At 44.7% G+C, this 15097-nt stretch overlaps 1 protein-coding gene across 1 annotated transcript in view; it reads left to right on the top strand.

Annotated features, from left to right (window-relative positions):
- pkn1a (protein kinase N1a) overlaps positions 1-15097 on the top strand; it is a 198207-nt gene that overhangs the window by 104142 nt on the left and 78968 nt on the right. The window contains exon 9 of the mRNA XM_041177068.1: positions 12238-12381. Within this exon, the coding sequence (XP_041033002.1) occupies positions 12238-12381 (144 nt within the window). The remainder of the gene's footprint in view (positions 1-12237; positions 12382-15097) is intronic.

Genomic DNA, 15097 nt, shown 5'->3' with positions numbered 1-15097 from the left:
CCTTCAGGTACCACACAGAATACATTCCCCAGCACTGATCCTTCAGGTACCACACAGAATACATTCCCCAGCACTGATCCTTCAGGTACCACACAGAATACATTCCCCAGCACTGATCCTTCAGGTACCACACAGAATACATTCCCCAGCACTGATCCTTCAGGTACCACACAGAATACATTCCCCAGCACTGATCCTTCAGGTACTATACAGAATACATTCCCCAGCACTGATCCTTCAGGTACCACACAGAATACATTCCCCAGCACTGATCCTTCAGGTACCACACAGAATACATTCCCCAGCACTGATCCTTCAGGTACTATACAGAATACATTCCCCAGCACTGATCCTTCAGGTACTATACAGAATACATTCCCCAGCACTGATCCTTCAGGTACTATACAGAATACATTCCCCAGCACTGATCCTTCAGGTACCACACAGAATACATTCCCCAGCACTGATCCTTCAGGTACTATACAGAATACATTCCCCAGCACTGATCCTTCAGGTACTATACAGAATACATTCCCCAGCACTGATCCTTCAGGTACTATACAGAATACATTCCCCAGCACTGATCCTTCAGGTACCACACAGAATACATTCCCCAGCACTGATCCTTCAGGTACTATACAGAATACATTCCCCAGCACTGATCCTTCAGGTACTATACAGAATACATTCCCCAGCACTGATCCTTCAGGTACCACACAGAATACATTCCCCAGCACTGATCCTTCAGGTACTATACAGAATACATTCCCCAGCACTGATCCTTCAGGTACCACACAGAATACATTCCCCAGCACTGATCCTTCAGGTACTATACAGAATACATTCCCCAGCACTGATCCTTCAGGTACCACACAGAATACATTCCCCAGCACTGATCCTTCAGGTACTATACAGAATACATTCCCCAGCACTGATCCTTCAGGTACCACACAGAATACATTCCCCAGCACTGATCCTTCAGGTACTATACAGAATACATTCCCCAGCACTGATCCTTCAGGTACTATACAGAATACATTCCCCAGCACTGATCCTTCAGGTACCACACAGAATACATTCCCAGCACTGATCCTTCAGGTACTATACAGAATACATTCCCCAGCACTGATCCTTCAGGTACCACTACAGAATACATTCCCCAGCACTGATCCTTCAGTACACACAGAATACATTCCCCAGCACTGATCCTTCAGGTACTATACAGAATACATTCCCCAGCACTGATCCTTCAGGTACCACACAGAATACATTCCCCAGCACTGATCCTTCAGGTACCTCACAGAATACATTCCCCAGCACTGATCCTTCAGGTACCAGACAGAATACATTCCCCAGCACTGATCCTTCAGGTACTATACAGAATACATTCCCCAGCACTGATCCTTCAGGTACTATACAGAATACATTCCCCAGCACTGATCCTTCAGGTACTATACAGAATACATTCCCAGCACTGATCCTTCAGGTACTATACAGAATACATTCCCAGCACTGATCCTTCAGGTACTACACAGAATACATTCCCCAGCACTGATCCTTCAGGTACTATACAGAATACATTCCCCAGCACTGATCCTTCAGGTACCACACAGAATACATTCCCCAGCACTGATCCTTCAGGTACCACACAGAATACATTCCCCAGCACTGATCCTTCAGGTACTATACAGAATACATTCCCCAGCACTGATCCTTCAGGTACCACACAGAATACATTCCCCAGCACTGATCCTTCAGGTACCACACAGAATACATTCCCCAGCACTGATCCTTCAGGTACTATACAGAATACATTCCCCAGCACTGATCCTTCAGGTACCACACAGAATACATTCCCCAGCACTGATCCTTCAGGTACCACACAGAATACATTCCCCAGCACTGATCCTTCAGGTACTATACAGAATACATTCCCCAGCACTGATCCTTCAGGTACTATACAGAATACATTCCCCAGCACTGATCCTTCAGGTACTATACAGAATACATTCCCCAGCACTGATCCTTCAGGTACTATACAGAATACATTCCCCAGCACTGATCCTTCAGGTACCACACAGAATACATTCCCCAGCACTGATCCTTCAGGTACCACACAGAATACATTCCCCAGCACTGATCCTTCAGGTACCACACAGAATACATTCCCCAGCACTGATCCTTCAGGTACTATACAGAATACATTCCCCAGCACTGATCCTTCAGGTACTATACAGAATACATTCCCCAGCACTGATCCTTCAGGTACCACACAGAATACATTCCCCAGCACTGATCCCTTAGTACCACACAGAATACATTCCCCAGCACTGATCCTTCAGGTACTATACAGAATACATTCCCCAGCACTGATCCTTCAGGTACTATACAGAATACATTCCCCAGCACTGATCCTTCAGGTACCACACAGAATACATTCCCCAGCACTGATCCCTTAGTACCACACAGAATACATTCCCCAGCACTGATCCTTCAGGTACTATACAGAATACATTCCCCAGCACTGATCCTTCAGGTACCACACAGAATACATTCCCCAGCACTGATCCTTCAGGTACTATACAGAATACATTCCCCAGCACTGATCCTTCAGGTACTATACAGAATACATTCCCCAGCACTGATCCCTTAGTACCACACAGAATACATTCCCCAGCACTGATCCTTCAGGTACTATACAGAATACATTCCCCAGCACTGATCCTTCAGGTACCACACAGAATACATTCCCCAGCACTGATCCTTCAGGTACTATACAGAATACATTCCCCAGCACTGATCCCTTAGTACCACACAGAATACATTCCCCAGCACTGATCCCTTAGTACCACACAGAATACATTCCCCAGCACTGATCCTTCAGGTACTATACAGAATACATTCCCCAGCACTGATCCCTTAGTACCACACAGAATACATTCCCCAGCACTGATCCTTCAGGTACTATACAGAATACATTCCCCAGCACTGATCCTTCAGGTACCACACAGAATACATTCCCCAGCACTGATCCTTAGTACCAACACAGAATACATTCCCCAGCAATGATCCTTATGTACCACACAGAATACTTTCCGGCCCATCACTGATTCCTTCAGGTACCAAACAGATACTATTCCCCAGCACGGATCCTTCTGGTACACACAGAATACATTCCCCACAGCACTGATCCTTAGTACCACACAGATAGCATTCCCCACTACTTGATCCTCTGGTACCTAGACAGAATACATCCCCAGCACTGATCACTCTAGGTACCACACAGAATACATTCCCCAGCACTGATCCTTCAGGTACTATACAGAATACATTCCCCAGCACCTTGATCCTTCAGGTACCCACACAGAATACAGTCCCAAGCACTGATCCTTCAGGTACTATAAAGAATGACATTCCCCAGCACTGATCCTTAGAGGTACCAAACAGAATACATTCCCAAGCACTGATCCTATCAAGGGACCAAGACAGAATACATTCCCCTAGCTCTGATCCTTAGTACCACACAGAATTACATTCCCCCAGCACTGATCCTTCAGGTACTATACAGAATACATTCCCCAGCACTGATCCCTTAGTACCACACAGAATTACAATTCCCCAGCACTGATCCTTCAGGTACTATACAGAATACATTCCCCAGCACTGATCCCTTAGTACCACACAGAATACATTCCCCAGCACTGATCCTTCAGGTACTATACAGAATACATTCCCCAGCACTGATCCCTTAGTACCACACAGAATACATTCCCCAGCACTGATCCTTCAGGTACTATACAGAATACATTCCCCAGCACTGATCCTTCAGGTACTATACAGAATACATTCCCCAGCACTGATCCTTCAGGTACCACACAGAATACATTCCCAGCACTGATCCTCAGTACTATACAGAATACATTCCCCAGCACTGATCCTTCAGGTACTATACAGAATACATTCCCCAGCACTGATCCTTCAGGTACTATACAGAATACATTCCCCAGCACTGATCCTTCAGGTACCACACAGAATACATTCCCAGCACTGATCCTTCAGGTACTATACAGAATACATTCCCAGCACTGATCCTTCAGGTTCTATACAGAATGCATTCCCCAGCACTGATCCTTCAGGTACCTACACAGAATACATTCCCCAGCACTGATCCTTCAGGTACCACACAGAATACATTCCCCAGCACTGATCCTTCAGGTACTATACAGAATACATTCCCAGCACTGATCCTTCAGGTACTATACAGAATACATTCCCCAGCACTGATCCTTCAGGTACTATACAGAATACATTCCCCAGCACTGATCCCTTCAGGTACCACACAGAATACATTCCCCAGCACTGATCCTTCAGGTACCACACAGAATACATTCCCCAGCACTGATCCTTCAGGTACTATACAGAATACATTCCCCAGCACTGATCCTTCAGGTACTATACAGAATACATTCCCCAGCACTGATCCTTCAGGTACCACACAGAATACATTCCCCAGCACTGATCCTTCAGGTACTATACAGAATACATTCCCCAGCACTGATCCTTCAGGTACTATACAGAATACATTCCCCAGCACTGATCCTTCAGGTACTATACAGAATACATTCCCCAGCACTGATCCTTCAGGTACTATACAGAATACATTCCCCAGCACTGATCCTTCAGGTACCACACAGAATACATTCCCCAGCACTGATCCTTCAGGTACTATACAGAATACATTCCCCAGCACTGATCCTTCAGGTACTATACAGAATACATTCCCAGCACTGATCCTTCAGGTACCACACAGAATACATTCCCCAGCACTGATCCTTCAGGTACCTATACAGAATACATTCCCCAGCACTGATCCTTCAGGTACTATACAGAATACATTCCCCAGCACTGATCCTTCAGGTACCACACAGAATACATTCCCCAGCACTGATCCTTCAGGTACTATACAGAATACATTCCCCAGCACTGATCCTTCAGGTACTATACAGAATACATTCCCCAGCACTGATCCCTTAGTACCACACAGAATACATTCCCCAGCACTGATCCTTCAGGTACCACACAGAATACATTCCCCAGCACTGATCCTTCAGGTACATACAGAAACATTCCCCAGCACTGATCCTTCAGGGAACTATACAGAATACATTCCCCAGCACTGATCCCTTAGTACCACACAGAATACATTCCCCAGCACTGAACCTTCAGGTACCATACAGAATACAGTTCCCCAGCACTGATCCTTTCAGGTACCACACAGAATACATTCCCAGCACTGATCCTTCAGGTACCACACAGAATACATTCCCCAGCACTGATCCTTCAGGTACTATACAGAATACATTCCCCAGCACTGATCCCATAGTACCAAACAGAATACATTCCCCAGCACTGATCCTTCAGGTACTATACAGAATACATTCCCCAGCACTGATCCTTCAGGTACTATACAGAATACATTCCCAGCACTGATCCTTCAGTACTATACAGAATACATTCCCCCAGCACTGATCCTTCAGGTACTATACAGAATACATTCCCCAGCACTGATCCTTCAGGTACTATACAGAATACATTCCCCAGCACTGATCCTTCAGGTACTATACAGAATACATTCCCCAGCACTGATCCTTCAGGTACTATACAGAATACATTCCCCAGCACTGATCCTTCAGGTACTATACAGAATACATTCCCCAGCACTGATCCTTCAGGTACCACACAGAATACATTCCCCAGCACTGATCCTTCAGGTACCACACAGAATACATTCCCCAGCACTGATCCTTCAGGTACTATACAGAATACATTCCCCAGCACTGATCCTTCAGGTACCACACAGAATACATTCCCCAGCACTGATCCTTCAGGTACCACACAGAATACATTCCCCAGCACTGATCCTTCAGGTACCACACAGAATACATTCCCCAGCACTGATCCTTCAGGTACCACACAGAATACATTCCCCAGCACTGATCCTTCAGGTACCACACAGAATACATTCCCCAGCACTGATCCTTCAGGTACTATACAGAATACATTCCCCAGCACTGATCCTTCAGGTACTATACAGAATACATTCCCCAGCACTGATCCTTCAGGTACTATACAGAATACATTCCCCAGCACTGATCCTTCAGGTACCACACAGAATACATTCCCCAGCACTGATCCTTCAGGTACTATACAGAATACATTCCCCAGCACTGATCCTTCAGGTACCACACAGAATACATTCCCCAGCACTGATCCTTCAGGTACTACACAGAATGCATTCCCCAGCACTGATCCTTCAGGTACTATACAGAATACATTCCCCAGCACTGATCCTTCAGGTACTATACAGAATACATTCCCCAGCACTGATCCTTCAGGTACAATACAGAATTACATTCCCAGCACTGATCCTTCAGGTACCTTACAGAATACATTCCCCAGCACTGATCCGTTCAGGTACTACACAGAATACATTCCCAGCACTGAACCTTCAGGTACCTACACATGGAATACTTCCCCAGCACTGATCCTTCAGGTACTACACAGAATACATTCCCCAGCACTGATCTCTTAGGTACCACAAGAAAACATTCCCCAGCACTGATCCTTCAGGTACTACACAGAATACCATTCACCCAGCACTGATCCTTCAGGTACTAAAACAGAATACATTCCCCAGCACTGATCCTTTCAGGTACCACACAGAATACATTCCCCAGCACTGATCCTTCAGGTACTAAAACAGAATACATTCCCCAGCACTGATCCTTCAGGTACTATACAGAATACATTCCCCAGCACTGATCCCTTCAGTACCACACAGAATACATTCCCCAGCACTGATCCTTCAGGGTACCAACAGAATACATTCCCAGCACTGATCCTTCAGGTACCTACACAGAATACATTCCCCAGCACTGATCCTTCAGGTACTATACAGAATACATTCCCCAGCACTGGATCCTTCAGGTACTATACAGAATACATTCCCCAGCACTGATCCTTCAGGTACTATACAGAATACATTCCCCAGCACTGATCCTTCAGGTACCACACAGAATACATTCCCCAGCACTGATCCTTCAGGTACTATACAGAATACATTCCCCAGCACTGATCCTTCAGGTACTACACAGAATACATTCCCCAGCACTGATCCTTCAGGTACCACACAGAATACATTCCCCAGCACTGATCCTTCAGGTACTATACAGAATACATTCCCCAGCACTGATCCTTCAGGTACACACAGAATACATTCCCCAGCACTGGATCCTTCAGGTACTATACAGAATACATTCCCCAGCACTGATCCTTCAGGTACTATACAGAATACATTCCCCAGCACTGATCCTTCAGGTACCACACAGAATACATTCCCCAGCACTGATCCTTCAGGTACTATACAGAATACATTCCCCAGCACTGATCCTTCAGGTACTACACAGAATACATTCCCCAGCACTGATCCTTCAGGTACCACACAGAATACATTCCCCAGCACTGATCCTTCAGGTACTATACAGAATACATTCCCCAGCACTGATCCTTCAGGTACTATACAGAATACATTCCCCAGCACTGATCCTTCAGGTACCACACAGAATACATTCCCCAGCACTGATCCTTCAGGTACCACACAGAATACATTCCCCAGCACTGATCCTTCAGGTACCACACAGAATACATTCCCCAGCACTGATCCTTCAGGTACTATACAGAATACATTCCCCAGCACTGATCCTTCAGGTACTATACAGAATACATTCCCCAGCACTGATCCTTCAGGTACTATACAGAATACATTCCCCAGCACTGATCCTTCAGGTACTATACAGAATACATTCCCCAGCACTGATCCTTCAGGTACCACACAGAATACATTCCCCAGCACTGATCCTTCAGGTACTATACAGAATACATTCCCCAGCACTGATCCTTCAGGTACTATACAGAATACATTCCCCAGCACTGATCCTTCAGGTACTATACAGAATACATTCCCCAGCACTGATCCTTCAGGTACTATACAGAATACATTCCCCAGCACTGATCCTTCAGGTACCACACAGAATACATTCCCCAGCACTGATCCTTCAGGTACCACACAGAATACATTCCCCAGCACTGATCCTTCAGGTACTATACAGAATACATTCCCCAGCACTGATCCTTCAGGTACTATACAGAATACATTCCCCAGCACTGATCCTTCAGGTACTATACAGAATACATTCCCCAGCACTGATCCTTCAGGTACCACACAGAATACATTCCCCAGCACTGATCCTTCAGGTACCACACAGAATACATTCCCCAGCACTGATCCTTCAGGTACTATACAGAATACATTCCCCAGCACTGATCCTTCAGGTACTATACAGAATACATTCCCCAGCACTGATCCTTCAGGTACTATACAGAATACATTCCCCAGCACTGATCCTTCAGGTACTATACAGAATACATTCCCCAGCACTGATCCTTCAGGTACCACACAGAATACATTCCCCAGCACTGATCCTTCAGGTACTATACAGAATACATTCCCCAGCACTGATCCTTCAGGTACCACACAGAATACATTCCCCAGCACTGATCCTTCAGGTACCACACAGAATACATTCCCCAGCACTGATCCCTTAGTACCACACAGAATACATTCCCCAGCACTGATCCTTCAGGTACCACACAGAATACATTCCCCAGCACTGATCCCTTAGTACCACACAGAATGCATTCCCCAGCACTGATCCCTTAGTACCACACAGAATGCATTCCCCAGCACACCTAAGGGAGAGAAAATCAATGGATGAACAGCTCAAGGTCATTATAGTCAGGTTACAGAGTACACAATACTAGCCAATGAATGATGTTTGTTGCTTTTCATCTACATCACTAGACATATAGGGCAGAATTTTCCGGCCCTATCACGGCAGGAGTGTGGCTGTAAAAAGCGGCGAGCTGTTCAAAAGTCCATTGACTTTGGTGGGACTGTAAAATCCCACCTATGATCACAATGTAAGTCAATCCTATTTGCAGGAGATCCTAAACTGAGTGCTGGGGGCAGTAGAGTATGAAGAAGCAAAAAAATAGAGGGAGATCCATGTAAAAAATTGTGAACTAGCATAAATGTGGGAGAAGAAATTCAGGACAGATAGGAGCCTGATCTTACTCAGTGGAAGAAAAAAATAAGAGATTTATTGACTGGTGTCGAATTAGTTAAGTTGGGGAAGACTGAAAGACAAAGTGGTGGTGGGCTCAGTACTGACCTTGACTCATCCTTGCCCAACAGCAATTAACGAAACAAACAACTTCTATTGCCAAATCAGGAGAGTACGTGTCTAAGGAGTAGTACTCTAGTCAGTCTGCATCTTGTTTACTGGGGACCAGAACTGAACCAAGGCACAAGGGAAACATCCAGGTCCTAGAAGGTGCATCTAGCAATGGGAAATGAAGCAAAGCAGATAAGAGATGTAAGCATAGGTGAGCATCTAGGCAATAGTGATCACAGTACAGTAAGGTTTAAAATCATCGAGTGTCATGAGACAAACACCAAAGTAAGAGATTGGAAAGAAGCAAATTATGAATGGATGAAGATGGAATTAGAGATGGTAAACTGTAAAAAGGAAAATAACAAAGAGAGAGAATATCAGTGGAAACACTCTCTCTGCACTGAAATGTCAGCCTAAATATTGTTAAGTCTCTGGTCAGGTTCTTGGATGCAAAGCTTTCTGATTCAGAGGTGAGAGTACTACTATTGTATTGTGTTGGGTAGCCTGGGGATCAGTGAAACAGGCGATGAATAGAGTTCAGGGGATATAAATTCTGCTAAAGAACAAGACCAAACTAGGAAGCAATAAGGCATCATGTATGAGTAAAGAAATAAGCATAAATTTGAAAAAAAGCATACACAACAGTAAATAAATGGAAAAGGAAAGGATGATAAAAGTGCGAAGAGGTTTGGAAAGGAGTTAGATCACTTAAGGCAAAGAGGAATTGCAAAATTAAATCATTAAGGAACATAATATTCATTCTGCCGACAGATAAATAGAAAAGGAAAATTACAATGGGGGATATGACCACTAAGGATTGCATAAGAAAGATAATGAAAAGGAAATGGCAGAATTTGTGGATATTTAGTTTGCCTAATTACTTACTAGGCACAGAAATGACTTTCGAAAAAAGATCAAGGCAGATATTAAGGCATTTACAATAGAAAGGATGGGGGAGATCACCGAACTATATAACACAGAAGGAGGCTATTCAGCCCTTAATTCCTGTTCCTACTCTTTGAAAGAACAATATAATTAGTGCTACTCCTCTGCTCTTTCTCCATCTATTCCCCTGCAATTATTTATGCAGTTCCCTTTAGAAAGTCTTGATGGTAATGTTCCACCTTTTCAGGAAGTACATTCCAGGTCATCAGAACTGAGTGCATGAAAAAACCTCCCATCTGATTCCTTCATCAATTCCGTCAGACCTGTGTGCTGTGGTTACCAACATTCCTAGCACTGGAAACAGTATCTCCTTATCTACTACATCAAAAACCCTTCGTGATTTTAAACTGCACTATTAAATCTCCCCTTAACCTTATCTACTTTAAGGAAAACGATCCCAGCTTCTCCAGTCTCTGCTGGTAACTGAAGTCCCTCATCCCTGGCGCCATTGCGGTAAACCTCCTCTGCAATTTCTTTAAGGCCTTGACATCTTTCCTAAAGTGTGATGCCCAGAATTGGACACAATTCTTCAGCTGGGGCCGAATCAGTGATTTATAACTTCCTTGTCCTTGTACAGTATGTCTCTATTTATAAAGCCAAGGATCTTGCCTACTTTTTTAACAGCTTTCTCAACTTGTCCTGCTCCTTTCAAAGACATGTGTAGACACATGCCCATTCTGTTCTTTCACCCTGTAAAATTTCACCATTCGTCTCTGCTCAGTTTATCTAGCAAATAATCGATAAACTAAATAAACTTAGAATAACCACCCCGCCTCTTGGTCCGGGAGGATTGTATCTGTGCATGCTAGGGAAGAGAAAGCAGAGGTGTTACTGTATATTTATAAAAGCTTAATAGAAAAAGAGAATAATGCCAGATGATTGGTGGGCAGCTAATGTTACATTTAAAAAAAAAACTGGAAGCAATTAACATAGCTACAGAGCAGTCAGATTCAAATCAATGGTAGGATAGAGTTTGGGATCTTAAGTGTAAGAGAAGAACATATTAAAAACTGAGGATATAATAGCAAATAGTCAATGTGAATTTCAAAGGAGAAGAGTCAGGCTTGCTCAACCTTATTACATTCTTTGAAGAAGTAACAAAAGGCCATATAGCAGACGTAATATACATGGACTTTCAAAAGCCCTTTGATAAGGTGCCGAATAGTAAACCCATAACTAAGTTCCGAGCTTGTGGAGTCTGGACAAGTAGCAGAATAGATAGCAAGATAGCTGTAAAATAGAAAGTAGGATTTTTTAAAAATTCTTTCATGGGATGTGGGCATCCCTGCCAAGGCCAGCATTTGTTACCCATCCCTAATTGCCCTTGAACTGAGTGGCTTGCTCGGCCATTTCAGAGGGCAGTTAAGAGTTGCTGTGGGTCTGGAGTCTCATGTAGGCCAGACCAGGTGAGGGAGGCAGATTTCCTTCCCCAGAGGGCATTAGTGAACCAGATGGGTTTTTACAACAATCAACAACAGTTTCGAGGTCACCATTACTGAGACTAGCTTTCAATTCCAGATTTTATTGATTGAATTTAAATCCCACCAGCTGCCATGGTGGGATTTGCATATGTGCCCACAGAGCATTAGGCTGGGCCTGTGGACGACTAGTCCAGTGACTTACCACTACACCACCAGCTCCCCCACTCAAAAACAGGTATTCAGACTGATGGGAGATGGGAAATTGTAGGAGTCAACGCTGGGACCATTGTTATTCACTATTTGATTTGGACTCTGGAATCAGACGTATTGTATCAAGTTTTGCAGCCTCCCACAACAGCGTGAGGATGAGGAGGATTAGGTGTCAACTTGTCCAAGACCAGTTTGGGAATGACAGGAGGAGCATTTCACGCACAGTTACTGGAGGTGGGGAAGTCTAGATAAAACTCGTGAGCCATTCAGGGGGCAGTTAGATGGTGCGATGGAGGAATCGGTAGGTTTCTCGGCTCTTCTCTACACGTCCGCAAGTTTAAATTTTAATTATTTTTTTTGTGTTGCAGTCTCGGGAATTAGAGATCAGTGTTTACAGGCGAGACTGGCGTTCCCTCTGTGCCTTAAAATATCTCAAACTGGAAGATTTCCTGGATAATCAGCGGCATGAAATTCAGTTGGATTTAGAGCCTGAAGGGGTGCTCCTGACAGAGGTACATGCCAGGCTCTGACAATATGTTCATCATTTTTACTACAGTGGCCTTTTCGAAACTTACTGCAAATGGAACTATTTCCCATCATATTTTGTATTTTTTCCCACGCTGTCCCTCACTCCTTTGTTGGATTCCCTGACATCCTTCCCTCATGGTTGCACGCTGACAGAAACTGCCGATGGGAGACACAATTTAAAGAGCCAAAGCATACAAATTCCTTGTGGTAGATGTATGTGGGTGTGCACGAATATAATTAGTATGTTGTACAGTGAGGGTAAAGCAACACTCACACCATGCAGGATTAGAGAGGGCATAATTGGACCCAGGCAGGGGACTGAAGAGGGAGGGTGAGGTGGAAAGGTGAAGGTGGGCAGGAGAGCTGAGAGCAAGAGAGTGATGGTGCGGTCGAAGGAATGGCAAGAGGGAGGGGTTTAGGAGTAGAAGGGGCCCATACCAGCAGCAACGAGGTGAGATTTGGGTTAGAAAAGCCTTCCTCAGCACACCATTTTGAGGTTTCAACTGGAGATGATGGTGTGGCCTAAGCTCCCTTGCCCGGGTCCTCGGGGCAGGCTCGAGGGGCTGAATTTCCTACTCCTGCTCCAAGTTCTTATGTTCTAATGTTCAGTCAGTCCTGTGTCTGGAGTGGGAGGCTAAATGGCCAAGCTTCCCTTCATGCACTGATCGTTCAACCAGGAGGAAAGGGCTTTGTACTGTCACTGCTCAGGCAGCAGGGGCAATGAGGGGTGGGCTGGGGAGGCTTGGGGACAGGAAATGCACGGAGAGGGTTGCCTCAGGTGAGGTGCGTTTTTGGTGTTGGTTACATGGATGGTGCTGGAGGTTGACTCATGCTAACCTGGTCACTGAGCATTTGGTAAATGCTCATGATTTCTGCTTAAGCTGTTTGAGAACCTGAATGAGGTAAGACTTGGTTTCTAGTTAATGGTGTGTACGCTCTCTCCGAGCCACTGGCTACCAACTATGTAGAAATGCATGAGGATTAGGTGCGGATGTTCTGCCTAACATCACTGGCCATTTACACTGCAGCCCAATTGACACTGTAGCTAAGAGTTTTCCCATTAGTGAGAGCAAAATCCTGTGGATCCTGGAAATCTGAAAAAAAAAACTGAAAATGCTGGAAAAACTCATCAGGTCTGGCAGCATCTGTGCAGAGAGAAACAGAGTTAACATTTCGAGTCCGTATTCATCAGAGCTACAGAGAAGTAGAAATGTGATGGAATTTATACTGTTTAAGAGGGGGTGGAGCAGATGAAGCAAGATAGAAGGATAGGAGGCCAGGGATAGGTGACAGCTAAGGAGAGATTGACAGAGATGTCATGGACACAAGAAAAAGGAAGCATTATTGGTAATGGTGAAGACTAAAAAGTGCTGATAGTGGCATGAAGGGAAGATAGAAGGTATTAATAGCAGAACAAGGGTCAGTGCTGCGTGAATACACAATATAGAACCAAGTGACAGATGGCCCTGTTGGTGGGGGAGGGGAGGTGGGCAGTTGGGGGAAAAAGAATAGAAAAAAGTGGTAAAGATAGAGGAGAGAGTTCACAATGTGAAGTTGTTGAACTCAATATTCAGTCCGGAAGGCTGTAAAGTGCCTAATCGGATGATGAGGTGCTGTTCCTCCAGTTTGTGTTGCAGAATGATCCAGACCTCCCTGCCGCTTGCCATTTCAACACTCCACCCTGCTCTCATGCCCACACGTCCGTCCTTGGCCTGCTGCATTGTTCCAGTGAAGCTCAACGCAAACTGGAGGTTCAGCACCTCATCTTCTGACTAGGCACTTTACAGCCTTCCGGACTGAATATTCAGTTTAACAGCTTCAGACCATGAACTCTCTCTTCTATCCTTACCCCTTTTTAAATATGTTTTTAAATTTATTTTGATTTTATATTTATTTATTTTTATTCATTTTTTACCCCTTTTTCCCCAGCCACCCCCCTCAGCTCCCCCCAAAGGGCCATCTGTCACTTGTTTCGATGTTGCTCTTTCACAGAGCACTGACCCTTGTTCAGCTTTTGACGCATTGTGCTTTCTTACCTTTATGCCATTATCAGCACCTTCTTTAGTCTTCACCACTACCATTAACACTCCCTTTGTCTTGTGTCCGTGACATCTTTGTCAATCCCTCCTTAGCCCCCACCTATCGCTGACCACCTATCTTTGTATCTTGCTTTACCTACTCCACCCGCCCCCCCCCCCCCCGCCCCCCCTTAAACAGTATAAATTCCATCACATTTCTCATCACCTCTGAAGGAGAGCCATATGAACTCGAAACATTAACTCTGTTTTTCACTCCACAGATGCTGCCAGACCTGCTGAGTTTTTCCAGCATTTTGCAGCATTTTCTGTTTTTATTTCCACCGGTGAAGCCTAATTTAAGAGCCTAAATCTAATTTCAGTTGGGGTGCTGGGACCTGCTGAACGTTTATAATGTGTGCACGATCACACTGTGGTATTATGTTGATCATAGAAGGCTAAACATCTAAGGCTTTCAACTCACCAGAGTTCGGATTTTAAATTTCTTCTACCATCCTTGAAAGAATGGTTAAATCTTGAACGATGAACCAGGCACTGAAGACAGTGTGAGGGCTGCATCGGAACACAGGCCATTATTAATAGAAGAATATACATTGTTAAGAGGTCAAATGGCTTTGACAGGATACTGAGTCGAGCAGAAAACTCCAACATTGGCCCCTGGTCT

This window comes from Carcharodon carcharias, chromosome 30 (genome assembly GCF_017639515.1).
Source record: "Carcharodon carcharias isolate sCarCar2 chromosome 30, sCarCar2.pri, whole genome shotgun sequence".
Lineage (NCBI taxonomy): Eukaryota > Metazoa > Chordata > Chondrichthyes > Lamniformes > Lamnidae > Carcharodon > Carcharodon carcharias.
The sequence above is the reverse complement of the archived record's forward strand: the minus strand, read 5'-3'. Positions and strand labels throughout refer to the sequence as shown.